General features: G+C 36.0%; 1 protein-coding gene and 1 long non-coding RNA gene across 7 annotated transcripts in view; one reads left to right on the forward strand and one right to left on the reverse strand.

Annotated features, from left to right (window-relative positions):
- Positions 1-13283, reverse strand: part of LOC307142142 — a 576947-nt gene extending 563664 nt beyond the window's left edge. Inside the window, exons 1-2 of the long non-coding RNA XR_013818433.1 lie at positions 13185-13283; positions 5097-6580 (exon numbers count right to left, since the gene is read on the reverse strand). This is a non-coding gene — a long non-coding RNA (uncharacterized lncRNA). The remainder of the gene's footprint in view (positions 1-5096; positions 6581-13184) is intronic.
- Positions 11959-18334, forward strand: part of ikzf1 (IKAROS family zinc finger 1 (Ikaros)) — a gene marked incomplete at both ends in the record, with an annotated part of 28077 nt that continues 21701 nt past the window's right edge. For 4 of the 6 annotated variants that reach the window (XM_079842718.1, XM_079842717.1, XM_079842716.1 and 1 more), the window contains one exon: positions 11971-12268. In XM_079842718.1, the coding sequence (XP_079698844.1) occupies positions 11971-12268 (298 nt within the window). Of the gene's footprint in view, positions 12269-18334 lie in introns of all 6 variants that reach the window. The other 2 variants (XM_079842720.1, XM_079842721.1) reach the window with 1 other exon arrangement.

Genomic DNA, 18334 nt, shown 5'->3' on the forward strand with positions numbered 1-18334 from the left:
ACTGCTTAGTAATGTCTATTAATGCTTTACAAATGATGAATTAACTATTTAATAATGGTTAACTAATGCTTCATAGCGTGTAGTTATTATAAAGTGTTACCGAGATGTCTTTTAGAAACTCTTCACTGAAAGGTTCTTTTGGGACCCTAAAATGCTTCTATGGCATCACTGCAAAAATCTCCTTTTGGAACCTTTATTTTAAGAGTGTATGTGATGCAAATGTCAAAATGTGTTATTTTAATAAATCACGCACTATATATAGAAAAAGTATTTTGAGGTCATAGCATAGTGCAAGAACCACACAAAAATAAGTCTTATGTCTTTTTTATTTATTGATAATCTGCCTCTGTAATTACAATTTGGCATAAATAATTTGTGTTTTACTGTCAATTAATTGTATGTATAGGTACACTGTAAAAAACATCCCCGTAAAATTTACAGTAAAAAACGGCAGCTGTGGTTGCCAGAACTTTACCGTAAAAAATACATCAACGTTTTAGGTTTTACAGGACAGCACCATATCATTTAAAGGTTTATAATGTAATAATTACGGTTTTAAAAAAAACTTTTATTTTACGGTTAAAACCCGTATAATTTAATTAAATGTAAGGTTAGATCTATTACAGTTATTCACCGTATATAGTACGGAAACTTTCTGTAAACCAGCATTTTTACAGTCTTTTACCGTTAAAATCACGCTAATCTTTTACAGTGTATGTTTTCAGTGTTTTGCATAAATGTAGAGGCATGTTTTTCTAATGAGTCTATATGTTCATGTTTTGCAATAACTGGATTCAGAATTCTGTAACCAAATAAAGCTACTGCAGCTGCTGTTTTCAGTAAACACAAAGAGAGACCCCAAAATCACTCGATTTTAGCTGGAGTTGCCTTTGACCTTTGAGCGTAAACAGCAATGATTCTGATATTTAACTTCAGTATTAGCATCTCTGTTTTTTTTTATTCAAAAAGCTTCCCCCAAATTTAGAGGCATGATCATTTTAACTATACTTTTCTCCACTCTTCTCAGTTCCTTGAGCTTAGTCTTTTTCTTGTCTACATCGTATCATTGGCTCAATTTTCAAGATGGGGTCACAAACATAATGACTGATTCAGCGACAGTCCTTTAGGGTCTTCACCATACTCGCTCGGCCGAGAGATTAATTTCCCTCCCGCCGCTTAGGTTTTTTTTTTGTCATTTCCACATAAAGAGGCTAAATGTCAAGCATGCCTGACTCCCTCCAGTGACACATCCATTCCCGCAGATAATTACCATAAGGAAATTGATGCTTTAGTGTGCAGAGGGGAATTTAATTTACTCTGACATCCCCTGCATAATGCATTCCCAAAGAAAGTGAGATTTTTTCAGCCCCAGATTAAGAATTTAAATACAGCAGACTATTAAAGTGATTACCAATCTCGAACATCTCTGACTTATTTAGGTAGTTAAACCAATTATGGATTACATGTTGTTAAAGCTATAAATTACAGGGTGTGAAAGCGGCTCAGAGATCCATGAAATAAGCAATAAGAGGATGTCTCTGTTATTTCCTTGTTGGTTTACTCTGCTACTGGATAATTTAAGATAATATGTTCAATAGATCTTGTTTCTCCAAGGTGAAATTGGTGAATGTTCATCAAATCCAAGTTAGAGGAATTTCGGCATCTAATAATGAACTATATTTTTCTTTTTTACAGCATTTGTAAATCTAAGTTAACATTAATTTATTCTATTTGCTCATCGTTCATTTATATTTGTCGAAAACTAATAATACAAAACTAAGGTTAACTTATACAACTTTATTTAATATTAAAATGTATTAGTATTTGAAGCAAATAACATTTACAGCATGTATTTAAAAAGTATTCATTATTATTTTGTATTAGCAATTGTATTATCTAATGCTGACATAGAAACCTATTATATTTCAAGAATTTTTTGTACTTTTAGAATGTTGCCTTTTAGAAATGTAACTTTTTTTGCAATGCAAAACATTTTAACATAAATATTTTATTCTGAGAGTCAATTTCCAACAATTCCATCAGAATCAGCTATACATTCAAATTAAACGTTTTCGGCCCAGTAGTGCACAACATAAACATAAGTTCACAACACAAAGAAAACAAGCCACAACACAAATACATCAAGCCACAATACAACGGAAACAAGCCACAAAACAACAAAATCAAGCCACAACACAACGGAAACAAGCCACAACACAAATACATCAAGCCACAACACAAATACATCAAGCCACAATACAACGGAAACAACCCACAAAACAACAAAATCAAGCCACAACACAACGGAAACAAGCCACAACAAGCCACAACACAAATACATCAAGCCACAACACAACGGAAACAAGCCACAACACAAATACATCAAGCCACAACACAACGGAAACAAGCCACAACACAAATACATCAAGCCACAATACAACGGAAACAAGCCACAAAACAACGAAATCAAGCCACAACACAAATACATCAAGCCACAATACAACGGAAACAAGCCACAAAACAACAAAATCAAGCCACAACACAACGGAAACAAGCCACAACAAGCCACAACACAAATACATCAAGCCACAACACAACGGAAACAAGCCACAACACAAATACATCAAGCCACAATACAACGGAAACAAGCCACAAAACAACGAAATCAAGCCACAACACAAATACATCAAGCCACAACACAACGGAAACAAGCCACATCAAGCCACATCAAGCCACAACACAACGGAAACAAGCCACAACACAAATACATCAAGCCACAATACAATGGAAACAAGCCACAAAACAACGAAATCAAGCCACAACACAAATACATCAAGCCACAACACAACGGAAACAAGCCACAACAAGCCACAACAAAAATACATCAAGCCACAACGGAAACAAGCCACAACACAAATACATCAAGCCACAACACAACGGAAACAAGCCACAACAAGCCACAACACAAATACATCAAGCCACAACACAACGGAAACAAGCCACAACACAACGGAAAAACCACAACACAACGAAATCAAGCCACAACACAAATACATCAAGCCACAATACAACGGAAACAAGCCACAACACAACGAAATCAAGCCACAACACAACGAAAAAGCCACAACACAAATACATCAAGCCACAACACAACAGAAACAAGCCACAACACAATGAAAAAGCCACAACACAAATACATCAAGCCACAACGAAATCAAGCCACAACACAACGAAAAAGCCTCAACACAAATACATCAAGCCACAACACAAATACATCAAGCTACAATACAACGGAAACAAGCCACAACACAACGAAATCAAGCCACAACACAACGAAAAAGCCACAACACAACGAAAAAGCCACAACACAAATACATCAAGCCACAACACAACGAAATCAAGCCACAACACAACGAAAAAGCCACAACACAACGAAAAAGCCACAACACAAATACATCAAGCCACAACACAACGAAATCAAGCCACAAGACAACGAAAAAGCCACAACACAACGGAAATGCTCCCAACCACTCGGGGGCACTCTGAGCGCAACATTGCCACTGTTCTATAGATTCTATAGATATTACAAAGATATATATATACCACAATTAGTTTTAACAGTAGGCTATGTAGGCTAACCATTGTTTATCGACATGAAATATTAATTCAAAATCACCTACATGCATTATAGCTGCATATTTATGCTCGAGAATGCTTTGACCTGCTACCAGCGCATGACGCCTAAGGGAACGTCTGCCAATTCCACCATGTGGTTAAAACGTCTATTTTGTATGAATTAAAATTACATTTAACATTTTGTGTTAACACAAAATTAACACAATTATGTTAAAATTCCACAGCTTGATTTTATTGGTAAAACTGACTTAGTAATGCAAAACACAACATTGGAATTTGAACATTTAAAAAAAAAAGAGTCAATTTAATTAATCAAAATTCAATAACTTGGTGGAATTGGCAGACGTTTTCTTAGCGCCGTGGTATCGGGTAAAGGAACGAATTCTCGAGTATAAATAAGCAGCTATAATGCACGTAGGGGATGTTGAATCGATATTTCATGTCGATATACAATTGTAAACTTAAAACGGATCATAGTGTTTAAATGTTCCTAAGACTGGAGAATCTATAGAACAATTGAAGGAAAACTTTACTGCACTCCGAGAGCTCCCGTGGTCGGGAGCATTTTCGTTGTGTTGTGGCTTGATTTCTTTGTGTTGTGGCTTGATTTCAATGTGTTGTGAACTTATGTATGCTTTTTAAATTTTGTTGTGTTGTGCACTACTGAGCCACCGTACTCCAACCCTATAAGACAAGCTGTTTTGAAAATGGATGGATGTTTTATGATTTTTTTGTTTAAATAACTTGAGGGAAGCACACTGATGTGTATGAATCATTAGTTACTATAGTTTTACATTTGTTGGTACTTGTTATTTACTCCCCAAAATTATGGCTGCAATTTAAAATAATTTGAGAAAGGTGTGTCCCAATTTGTGTATGCTACTTATGCACTATTAACTAGTGCGAGTAGTGTTCACACTGAAAACTCCAAAAAGTAAAAGTGCACTATACTCGGATGATTCACAATTAAGATAAGTAGCAATATGGAGGATCTTTATTATATCCAACTTTATCCACATATACACACTGGAAAAAAAAAGGTGTATAAACCATTTTTACCATGCAATTAGGCTATTTGTGAAATTGACTATCAATTGTCTAAGAATCAGCAGATACACATTGAATTGAATGTAAAACTTTGAAACATCGCCTTTTGATTGATTGATTGAGTGATTGCTTTATTAGACAGGAATTAAACATTTTTATAAAGATACATACATCATTTAAGAACTGTCAATGATAATATACACAAAAAAGCCAAAGGCTTATTTCCATTGTGTATTTCCATTCCTCTATCAATTCCAGATCTGGTAAATGGCAGATAAAATAAGGCATAGGCCTATATTAAGATATGAACATCAACACCATGATTTTCTGTAAAGCTGCTTTGAAACTATATATTGTCTTTATAAAAATATAGAATATTAGATTTAAGGTAACACTTTATTTCAACTACTAACCTTAACTGTATACTCTAAATTAGTTGACATGTACTTGTAAAATAATAATTGTTAGTTGACATGTAGCTACTTATACACTGTAAAAAAAATTCATGATTTGTTTATCACAACTTTTTATATGTTGTCAAATCAACTTAAATAATGAATGTGGTTCAGATAACATAATATTTTGAGTTTCTATTCATTAACCTGTTAAGTGTTCACATCCATTATTTTTTTTTTTTAAACAAGACCAGCCTCATGTCTATATTCCAGAGCATTCTTGAATTACAACCAAGTTAGGATAGTGCATTTCCAGTCTTTATGAAAAAATGGGGTGACAGTTAACAGGTTAAACCAATCTCCTTCATTCTATTAACTCTAAAATGAATTAGGCAACCAGGTAACTTACTTTTAAAGTTAAACCAAGAATATTTTTTTTACAGTATGATGTCTAAAGTGACAATTGAAATAGTGTATCCAATTTTTTAAAAATCTTTATAAAATGTTTGAGTTCTCTATAGAATAGAATACTAATAGTGGCATTGTTGGGTGTAATGCACAACTATTCATTACTGTAATTTAATTACTTTTCCCTTAAAAAGTAAAGTAAGGGATTACTCTTAATTTTTCTGTAATTGAATTAGTTACTTCTGATGCAATCGCATTAATATAGAACAATTCTATATGAAGCAATAGTGGATTTAACATCAGAATTGAACGTCTAATGATAAAATGTATGTTTTAAATGTAACCTTCTCCCTTTAAAAACTTTGGACAGTTCGAGAAAAAAATATGCAATTTTATTTGAAAGAATTATAAGAGCAGTTTCATGTCTATCCTTGTATTGATCAACTTGTTGAGGTTGATATGGGATTTAGAATGTAATTAGTAATAAGTAATGCAATACTTTTTAGAGAGAGTAATTAGTACAGTAATCTAATATTACGCTGTTGAAGATGTTATTAGTAGTTAGTCGGGTAACTTTCCCAACACTCTAATTAATGTTTAATACATAACAGTCCAAAAGTTTATTGACTGAAGAAAATACATTCATTATCATAACCCCCCAAAAAGGATTCACATGCTCACAGCCACAGCAGTTTGTGTGAGTCATCGTGCACCTCCTTTGGCTCTGCAAGTCTCTTCTCTGCTCTGCTGTTAATGACTGGAGCTACAACAGTTTGCTGAGTCACCCTAAACCAAAAGCATTCCCTCAATGTCGTCTCTGGAGATTAGAATGCCCCTCTGTGATGCCACAGCCAGTTTTGACTCATTTATACATTTATTATGATATCAGAAGAAAAACTGTCTGGCTCTCCAGAGGCTCACTAACTTACACAAACAACAGGTTGTCCTGAAAAAAAAAAACAAGCCACCATGATCCAGGGTTCCCGTTTCACCCCACACCCGACAGCCTGAAAAAGTCCTCCTGGAGAGAGGAGATAAGAGTGGCCTCCTGACTCAACATGACTCAGCACCAGCAGCTCCTGAGATATGGCTACCTGGAACGGTCAAAAATTTGGATCACTGGGAGAAAAAAAAACCCCCTCTCAATACCACAGCCATGAGGCAATGTACCGGAAACGTCATTTAAAATATAATGGCAAAATATGGCAATTAAATGACCCTATTTGTTTAAGCCAAAATTGCTTTCTAACTCATTATTTATTGACTATTTCTATAAATATTAATGCAAAAATTATATCTTTTGAATGATTGGTAGCAGTATTGTTATCCATTCTGAGTCTAATGATATATTTGAATAAAGTACTGAACAGGTCAGTTTGTACTGTCACAATCTTATGTCAAAAGAATGGGGTAAAATTAATACATGCACAAAAAATACCTCATTCACAGGTATTTTAAAAGTACAACCAAATGCGCTAAAATATGCAATTAATAGACTTGGGCCCAGTTTCACAGATAGGGTTTAGATTAAGCCAGGATTAGGCTTTAGTTAAATTTAGACATTCAAGTAGATTTTTTTTAATGTGCCTTAGAATCGCTGGTGTGCATCTTTAGAAAAAACCATGGCACTGACATATTTTAAGATACGCTTTCAGTTACAACAGCTCAAACATGCACTTTAGTCTGGGACTATCTTGGTCTTCTGAATGCTGCTGTTCCTCTGAACGTAAAGTACCCTACATACGTAACTACTGACAGGATGTGCAGCTTTCATATTAAGCAACATCCGTTTTATGCCATGAGGTTATTTTTCTAAAATCTAATTGGAATCCCAGAAAATACTAATAGGTCAAGTGCGATTTGACAGTTTCATACACTCTTAGAACAAAAGGTAGAACCTTAAAGGGTTAGTTCACCCAAAAATGAAAATTCTGTCATTAATTACTCACCCTCATGTCGTTCGACACCCGTAAGACCTCCGTTCATCTTCGGAACACAAATGAAGATATTTTTGTTGAAAGCTGATGGCTGAGAAAGGCCTCAGATAGGCCTCCATTGGCATTCAATACATTCACACTTACAAGACCCATAAAAGGCACAAAAAACGTAGTTACCAAGTCCATCTCACTACAGTGGCTCTACAATAATTTAACGAAGCGATGGCAATAGTTTTTGTGCGCAAACAAAAATCAAAATAACGACTTTATTCAACACGTCCTTGTTTTCCGTTTTGGCCTCCGGATCTGCGTCATATTCTCGCGCATGCGTCGTGGTGCTTCGTGAGTTCACGTCCGAGGCCTACACGGAAGACAAGAACTTGTGGAATAAAGTCGTTATTTTTATTTTTTTTTGCACACCAAAACTATTGTCGTCGCTTCGTAAAATTATTGTAGAGCCACTGTAGTGAGATGGACTTTGGAACGACGTTTTTTGTGCCTTATGGGTCTTGTAAGTGTGAATGTATTGAATGCCAATGGAGGCCTATCTGAAGCCTTTCTCAGCCATCAGCTTTCAACTAAAATATCTTCATTTGTGTTCCGAAGATGAACGGAGGTCTTACGGGTGTCGAACGACATGAGGGTGAGTAAGTACCGACACAATTTTCATTTTTGGGTGAACTAACCCTTTAAAGGCTTCTGTCAGGCGTTACATACATTTTAGAGGTTTCCATCATGGGATCATTTTATGGATTTAGTTTTAATTCATTTAGTTTTCAATCATTTTTACATGAACTGTAAACCCTAAAGCTCAAACTAATTAATTGTTTTGAGTAGAGCCAACTCAAATTAAACACATTAGATTTAGATCAATTAGATACATAATAGATTAGATCAATTATTTAGACCTTTTTCTTTTGAGTTCACAGAACTGACACATTATAGGTAATCTGAACTTGTTTCTTTTAATTTAGACAAACTTCAATTTAACTGAAACTGGGATGGGATTTATATACACTCAAAAGGGAGAGTAAACGCTAAAATGAAGTGTTATATAATGTTTTTTTGTGCAAAAGTAATATTAAGGTGGAGATTTAGTAGTGTTTTGCTATATAGGTTTATAAGAGTTTCTGTTATGTTGGGTTTTTTGGGGGGTTACCATGGTGACGAGTGGAGCATGAGCTTAGTTTGACAACAGATCTATGTGAAATGTTCTATGTTGCTGTACTCATTCAGCAAGTGATTTGCTATGCTAATAATTGCAATTGCAAAGCAATTGAATTAGCTAGTTAAAGCTAACCAGGGGTGCGTTTCGCGTACAATGACGTAACTCACTGCTTAAGTACCATAGTACGTTGCGTCGTTGAAGAAATCAACTAGCTGGTTTAGTTTCCCAAAAATCTGTTGTTCAACCACATTGGTTAATGATGTCACGCAGGTGGTGGAGTAATAACTGCTTTTAATTAATTATTTGGAGATCAAATATATGCTAGATTTTTTGCTATAAATTATGGACATGGACATTCTTATTTTTCCAGATTCAATCATTGGCTCGTCCTTATGTACACGTCTACACATGCGCACTCTTAAAAAACACTGCCTTTATCTCTTGACAAACTAAAAGACGTAAATGCCATTTGAATGTATTCTAAATAAAATATATTGATTGTACTAAATGTCATCTTGCTTATTTTGCTCAAGATACGGATTTATTAAATCCACATGTTATGCAAACAAGAAACTATGCATCTAACCACAGGTCGAGAGCTGTCGTTCCTTTGCGATAGTGTTTGCGAATGTTCGTTGGAACTATGGTTTCGGGAAACACTGACTCGTTGAACTATGTTGATAACGACGGAACTTGCGACCATAGTTGGCGAACGATGCTTTTGGGAAACGCACCCCAGGTTTCCACAACTAAAAATATTTAAGTTCCACTACTAAATGTTTTTATTTAAATGTATGAATAAGCTTACTCAAATATTTGAAGTTAAGAGCTATTAAAATGTATGAGTACAACATAAAAATCTAAATCAACTTTAAATGTATTAACTTAAAAATAATTATGCAACCGATTGTCTCAATTTTTTTGAGTTTTGCCAACTTATTCAGGTTTACAGTGTGTAATCAGACATTTCTCCTTATGGAACCTCTTTGGCATAATTGAGTCAAGAACTCAAGATTTATACAGAAACTGTTCTTTAGTGTGGTTTTAAAGATAATATCTAGCTTGAATTGTATGCTTGCAGAGATAACAATGGAAGTAGTTCTCACCTTTTAACTCCACCCCCTTTAATTATGCCCCCACTCCATCCCTCTAGGATGACGATGATGATTATTGACTTTTAATTGAATTTTCTAGTGCATTTAGGTCACACTTTAGTTTAGGGTCCAATTCTCACTATTAAAGGGTTAGTTCACCCAAAAATGAAAATTCTGTTATTAATTACTTACCCTCATGTCGTTCGACACCCGTAAGACCTCCGTTCATCTTCGGAACAGAAATGAAGATATTTTAGTTGAAATCTGATGGCTCTGAAAGGCCTCCATTGGCACAATGGCACTTTACACTCTCAAGACCCTTAAAAGGTACTAAAGACGTTGTTACAAAGTCCATCTCACTACAGTGGTTCTAAAATAACTTTATGAATCAGCGAGAATAGTTTTTTGCGCAAAAAAAACCTAAATAACGACTTACATAGTGATGACGATTTCAAAACAAGGCCTCATGAAGCTTCGAAGCGTTATGAATCAGTGAGTCGAATCATGATTCGGATCGTGTGTCAAACCACCAAACTGCTGATTCGACTCACTGATTCATAACGCTTCGAAGCTTCATGAGGCCTTGTTTTGAAATCGTCATCACTATGTAAGTCGTTATTTAGGTTTTTTTTGCGCAAAAAACTATTCTCGCTGATTCATAAAGTTATTTTAGAACCACTGTAGTGAGATGGACTTTGTAACGACGTCTTTAGTACCTTTTAAGGGTCTTGAGAGTGTAAAGTGCCATTGTGCCAATGGAGGCCTTTCAGAGCCATCAGATTTCAACTAAAATATCTTCATTTCTGTTCCGAAGATGAACGGAGGTCTTAAGGGTGTCGAACGACATGAGGGTAAGTAATTAATGACAGAATTTTCATTTTTGGGTGAACTAACCCTTTAACTAACTATTACGACTTTTGACTCAATAAGCTCCTAATTACAGCTTATTAATAGTTAGTGAGGTAGTTGTTAAGTTTAGGAATTGGGTAGGATTAAGAGATGAAGAATATGATCATACAGAATAAGTCATTAATATGTGCATTAATAAACTGCCAATATCCTAGCCATATGCTAATAAACTAGTTTATAGTGAGAACTGGACCCTAAACTAAAGTGTTACCCTCTTTTTACCCATTTAATTTATGGCTCTTAACGAAAAATGTAACACGCAGCTTATATTAGTTCTGGTCCTCTAATCTGATTGGTCAAGCGGCATTTGAAGAGTGCTCATATTTACTATAAACTCTCAGACACAATGTGTAAAAATTTGACCTTTAGGGGCACAACAGTTAAATGGTAAATGGCCTGCATTTATATAGCGCTTTCAACAGACCCATGGCCATCCAAAGCGCTTTACATCTTGCCTCACATTCACCCATTCATACACCGACGGCGGTGTCAGCCATGCAAGGCGCCATCCAGCTCGTCGGGAGCAGCTGGGGTTAGGTGTCTTGCTCATGGACACCTCGACACTTGGTCAGGTGGAACCGGGGATTGAACCACCAACCTTCCGGTTTGTAGACAACCTACATGAACCACTGAGCCACTGCCGTGTTAAAAGGACATCAATATCATTGTACCTTTTTTACACCCAAGAGGTTCACAGTTAGCTACTCTAATGTACTAATATGCACCTTTCAAGGGTGAAAAAGGCATAAAGATGTCCCTTTAAGGGTACTGTCCCAGTGACAAGCTGTTGAACCCCTAAAGGTACAATTCTGAGAGAGTAACAGCTCTGGGACTTTTCACTGTTTGTATCATTCTGCTTATCCATTCACATCTTTCCAGACCAGAGTATGTGCGTGGTGCGGAGCAGAAGCGGAATAGGGAGCGATTTTCCTGGAGTTGGCAGTGGATCACCCATTGAGATGTTTTTGTTATAATCGGGCTGAATATCAGCATGGCTTAGATTTGGCCACAGACACAAGCTGTGCTCATATTTAGTAAAAAAGCACTCTTGTTAGTACATGTTGTTTCTTAAATTTGTAAAATATTTGAAATCCTTATCAATCTGGGGCCCCTTGTAAATTTGACGAGGCCCTCTAGTGGGCTCCGGCCCTTTCCCTACAGCAATTAGGCTAATTAACGAAACACTGCATAGTACACTTTTCCGATTCTCATTGAAATAGACATCCTTTCACTTCTCATTTAAGAAAACTATTCTTCCGACATCACTAAAGCAGGTGACACGAGATCAAGAGACCCTGTCCCTCTGAGAGAGAGAGAAATAAATAAATAAGAAATGATCAGTCCACTGTCCTAACCCGCCTCATCCCATCTCATGCATGGCTGCCAGTGATGGTCTACTGGGTGTCAGCTTTTATTGGCACGATACAAAGCGAAGTGCCAAGCTCCGCTGCCTCGATTCCCCGAGCAGACTCGGCCTCTGGAATAAAAGCTTGCTAAATGTCTCGCACGAGCACAGAGACATAGCAATGCTGGGCTGGAAGGAGGAAGTGCAGTGGAGAGGGGAGGGACCGCGCGCAGAGTTCCAGACTGCTGCCGCGGCGCTGAGAACTTGTGCGCATGGAGCAGCGGGGGACAGCTGGAAGAGCTTCATACTGCAAACTCAAGGAATAGCAGGTAAATAACCCTCACGGGCCTTTCCAAGTGACACATGTTCAAAAGTTGATTCAAATGTACAATTTAAGCAGGTGAGAGAGAGGAGAACTGGCGTAATGGAAGTTTTTTTGTCCTGAACTCTGTAGCAGGTGCAAGCGCTTCATATCCTCTTGACATGGCGCAAGGCGTGTTCGCCGCGCGCGTACGCGTAATTACATTACTTTTGCGCGAGGGCTTCTTCATCAGTAGTTTTAACTATAGTTGATGTGTTTTACTTTTCTTTCTCCTTTCTTTTCTTTTTCGGATCATCTTTTCTCTCTCCAGTTTTCCATATGGAAAAAGTTTCCCGATGTCCCAAATGTGGAACTGGGTGGAATTTCTTTCCGTTAATCTAATTGATAATGCAATTAAAATATATGAAATATATTCCTTAATTATGTGTGTTTTCGTTTAAATACAACTTTATACGTTACTTTCATTATCCTACGATACGCACCTGTTGCTCAGTATGAAAATTCCTCACTATTTTTAGCAATATGAACACATTTTTTTCCCGAGAAAAACAAAAGCCTGTTTTAATAACACACACATTTTTAGCAATACTATTTGAGGAAATGTGTGAAATCGAAAAGTCAGTTTTGTCCTTCTAACTACGAATGTATTTTCAGAAAATGATTTTTTTCCCTTCATTATGAACAGAATCTTTCCATCAATTTCACTTTCATTTTTACTCGATTTTCTTCATCACTAATTCAATTCAAAACTTTTGAAACATTAATATCTGATCAGTATAAAGTGATCACATCAAGTTTGTTTTTACTAAATAATCTTTTTTTCTTTTTTTTTTCTTTTTTTAAATTAGGCTACATTATTTTTGTGAGCAGTTTTTATTACTAGTATTATCATTTTCAGTGTTAGACATACGAAAATGACTTACACGAATTTTCTTTCTCCGTTGATGCATGTGTGTCTCGAGTTTCTCTTTTGTGCCCTTGTTTGGTTTCGTGTACACTCGTTAGTGCACACGGAACGACTCATACGTGCAACACAAGAGAAACTATTGATTGAATGTGTAAAAATACACCGCGCGCGCGACAGACAAAACACACTTCTCACATTATCTGAGGGAATTTATTCATCTAACTGTCTTACACTGAGAAGCGAATACACACAATTTTAAAGACAAATAAAGTTTATTTTACGAGAATACGAATAATCACCAATTAAAAACAATTAGCTTATAAAATAATTTAGGCCTTCATTTGCAAACAAGAAAATAATGAAAATATTAACCGCTTTTTTATATTTCAGTACAGTTTTTAACGTATTGCTGCGATTAAAACAACGTTGGTCTATCTTTTAAAGAAAAAAAGAATGGTTTTCACATCCGTGCACTTAAAATAACAGTTTCACAGTTTATGTTTATAACTTTTTTGCGCATCTCACGAGAATGATACCTCCAATATATGACAGCATATTGCACTTTGTTTCTGGTATGTTTTAATGCAAAATCTATTGTACACGTTAATGTGGCACATTAAAATATGCACCGAGAAAGAGAGAAATGAAATGATGAAGTGAATAAAACGAGTGTTCTCAATGGCAGTGCAGTGAAGTGTGGCCAATGTAAATGAGGCTTCTAAAGTGAGCTTCTTTTATTTCTGTGAAAGCCTCAGAATGCAGTTCCTGCATATCATCTTTGAAAAGATAGCAATCACTCTATCCTACGCCCTCAAATGTGATGAAATCTTCACTGATGCAAGGCAGGCCAGTCAATGGATATCCCATTTGACAAAAGTCAGAGAAAGCTAAAGTTTATTCCTTTAACTAATATGTTACGTTTATTTAGGTTATTCATACTAACTATATGCAAAAGAGCCATATTTGTAATTTCTGAAGCCATGTTTTATTCATGTTTATTTTGATCAGATAAACCTAATATTTTTATTAAAGCATGATTTTTTAATATATATATCTGATAAAAATAAACATGAATAAAGTGTTACGTTCTAACATGAGACAAATGTAATAGTATCCCTTGTGGACACCTGAAGAATGTTTAATATATATTATTTGTAACAGGAGAAAAAAAGGAACGTTATGAAGATGCTTGCTCACGGAAAATGTATATTAAATTAGTGTCACCTGTGAGATCCAGAATATATTAAACATTCTTCAGGTGTCCACAAGGGATACTATTACATTTGTCTCATGTTAGAACGTAACACTTTATTTTACAGTGTCATTGTTACATGTAGTTAATATAGTAATAACTATAAATTATGCACAATTACATGCGACTAACCCTAAACCAAAACAAACATGAATCCTAACCCTAGAGTAAGTACATGTAGTTACTCAGTAACTACAGTGTAACAAATACACCTTACATAAAGTGTAACTGGATATTCATTTGAACTGACCACAATTCATCTAAACAGTTTAGTGAACAATAAATGAAATTATTATTTGGAAAGCAGCAAAAGATTAAATTTGTGGTAAAATCAAAATGTTTATTTGAACGAGGCATCTGTGTTTGGCACAAACTGTATCATATGTAGAATGAAAAAAAAAATCTGCTATGACTTAAATCGGTATTGCTCCCACTGAAATCAGGAAAAATTCCCAGAAATGTTTTGCATCCTTGTATAATATTGCAGTTTTATGCAAAGGTAAAAATTCCAGCGTTTGCCCTCTGCAACTCTTCTTGACTCATTACGTTAAGATGTCCTTTATGTAATCTTCCCTGAGTGAAATGATGAAACTGCACTTGTTGCAAGTAGTTCTTTAGTTAAGTCATACTCACCTTTGAAGGGCTCTAAGCGCTGCTTTGGCATTTTGTCTGTTTAACGGTTTTGCAGTGCAAAGTCTCCACCCATTTCTTCAACTTTTTTTTTCACACATAGATCTGTTTTCCTACACTTTACACTCCTTTTCTTTTCACACACACACGCACGCACACGCACACACACACACACACGCACACACACACACACACAGGCACACTAATAGTGTTTTAAAACCCACAGAGCTCTTCCTGTCGCTATGATAATATGCTTGACTATGCTAATCTCCTGTCTTGACTGTGACCAGTGCTACACGGTTTGACAACACAAGCAAAAACTCCCGAAAAAAAGAGGTAACTGAATGTGTGAATTGAGATAACATTTAAGATAGAAACAAATTCATGTTTACTACCTGCATTTATATAAAGTCATCAGCAGAGTGCATGGAACTGATATGAGAACTAGTCCAGAGTGGCTCAAGTGGGAGAATAAATCAACACGAAGAAGCTCATCAGTGAGGAGTATTTGTACTTTTTCGTCCTCCTCTTTGTCTACACCTTCACTATTTCCCCTCTCACATCTGCTCAGAAAAAGGGGACGCAGGGGAATACCATACCGCCACCCACCTCATGCACTCTACTTCTCCACTCGATGTGTCTCGGTTATGAAAAAAACTAAAGTGCAAAAAGTGCATCGACCTTCAAAATGATAGATGGTTAGTTTGTGGTATGAGGAATGCGTCACTTTTTTTTTTAATGCATTTTTATTACACCTAACACAAACCCATACCTGACCTGACTCTAACCTCAGTCAACATCATCTTTTAAAGAGTTACAACTTTAACCACTATGCACTTACATACAAAAAAGAAACAATACTTATAATTGCAAAACACTTTTGCTACTGTTGAGGTGGAATAAAGGTAAGGTTAAGGGAAGAGTCAACAGTATGATAATACGGTAACACTTTATTTAACAGTGTCCTTGTTACATTTGTTACATGTACTTACCATTACAGTAAATTATGCATAATTACATATTGACTCTATATTTAACATTGACTCTACATATTTAACTCTTAACCAAAACCTAATCCTATAGTAAGTACATGTAGTTAATCAATATTACTCAGTACTTAAATATATGTAACAATGACACCTTCAAATAAAGTGTAATCGATTATACAGTAGAAGTACTTACAGCCGCAATTACATGCATGTTTTTTTTTTTTAAATAGGTACAATATAAAACACGTGTTTACAGTTTTTTACGATCCCTGACAATTTTTTCAATACTTTTAACAATTGTCCTAAACTCTTAACACACCTACATCACACAGTTGCCAAAACGGTTAATTTCATGCTCAAAACCACACATTGTAAACTAAACTCCAAAACACAATACACTATGTCTGCCAAAACCCTAACACGTTCTCTTATGTTCTCTGCATAACTTCAATCAGCTGATGCTCAGTAACACTGAAATAAAATATGGGAGATATAGCCTAGTTGTTTTTCAATTCACAATATAAACAGCCGTTTACCTTGACTTTAGCCTATAAGGCTAGGTTTAGAACATGGTGTTATCTCTTCTGACACACAGTGTTAAAGCGTTGGTCAATTTGGCAGTAAAAATCCATTGTTTTGGTCTTGGTTGAGCTTGTGTGTAAAAGAAGTTCAAGCATTTTAAATTTGTGTTAACTGTATGCATTTTGAGTAAAAGCAACACAAAATGTGTTAATTGTATAGCCTACACAGACAGAAAATTGTTAAAAGTATTGAAAAAATTGTCATAGCGATTGTAAAAAACTGTAAGTTAAAAGTATCAAATGACACATTTAAATGTTAATATTAAAGACACAAATGATTGAAAATGATTTTCAATAATACAATAAATGCACATTTTCTTCTCAGTAGGACACTTTGAAATAAAGAAAAAAAGTCCAGATAACACATTTCCTCAGAGTGAAACTGTATTTTTAATTTATACAAATATTCACCCATGAGTCAAACTTCACTTTCACTTTTCTTTTTTTCTTTTTTTTGCAAATGCTCCACCTTAGGATGCTAACTCAACATTTCTCAGGTCCTGTCGCAGATTATCAGTTCTAATTGAGGGTGTGTTCACTCACACTCGGCATGTTTGGCTCGATTAAAACGAACCCTGGTGTGATTGCTCATGTTAGTGCGGCTCATTTGAATAAGTGTGAACGCTGCCATCCCGAACCCTGGAGCACACCAAACAAGTGGACCGAGACCACAGAAAAGAGGGGTCTCAGTCTGCTTCCAACCTAACTCAACACGGACCACAGACATGTAAACGAACCAATTACAGGACATGATGTCACAAGATGCGACCCTAAAAAGGACAGAATGCTCAAGCATACCTGTTTTTCTCATCATAGTCGGGATGTTGCCATCACATTTTGGTACAGGCATCAGAACTGCGTCTCCTCGCAGCAGATCTCCTGCCGCTGTTTCGACACCTTTACACATTTTATAATCTCTTCACATACAACGAGCGCATTTAGCCGAGCACACAGCATTGTTTTGGATGTTCTGAAAGTTCTGTCTCAAAATATACACAATTAAAGCTGACCAATCAGGTTGTGAAGTATCCCTATGCTTTTAGGTTCGGTGTTAAAATGCCAATGTGAACGCTAAGCGGACCAAATGTCGTTTTGTTTTTGGTCTGGACCAAAAGAAACAAGCAAACCGAACTACAAGTGTGAACACACCCTGAGTGTTGCTGGGTTCTCATCAAATTTTTGCCTGCATTTACCCAACCCATGTTGCTTTTGATGGCAACATGTGCCTCCTGGTAAAATATCAAAGCCAGACCACTGGCAAGAAACCGGCAGGGAAGCCAAATGCCTTCCGTCTATCCAGATTGGGCCTCTATCTCGCAGTGGCCAATTCTGTGAAGTCTTGAAAAGATTGTTGATGTCCCATTTAGACAGTCAAAGAGGTCTGTAAAGATCCATGAGCAGCTCCTTGGTGTTCATAACAGCTGATCTGATCTGATCTGCGGTTTGCACGTAAAAATGGCACAGAGTATCCCACTAATTATGAGACGTTAAGCACATTAGGTTTTTTGGGCTACACTTTATTTTAAGGTGTCTGTGTTACAGTGTAATTATACATTTAAGTACTGAGTAATAATAATAGGGTTAGGGTTAGGAATAGGGGTTGGTTTAGTTGCACAATTTATAGTTATTACTACAGTAACTAACGTGTAACAAAGACACTGTAAAATAAAGTGTTACTTTTTTTGTTACAGAAAATATCCAGATACACCGAAAA

The sequence above is a fragment of the Gobio gobio genome, assembly GCF_949357685.1.
Source record: "Gobio gobio genome assembly, chromosome: 18".
Classification (NCBI taxonomy): Eukaryota; Metazoa; Chordata; class Actinopteri; order Cypriniformes; family Gobionidae; genus Gobio; species Gobio gobio.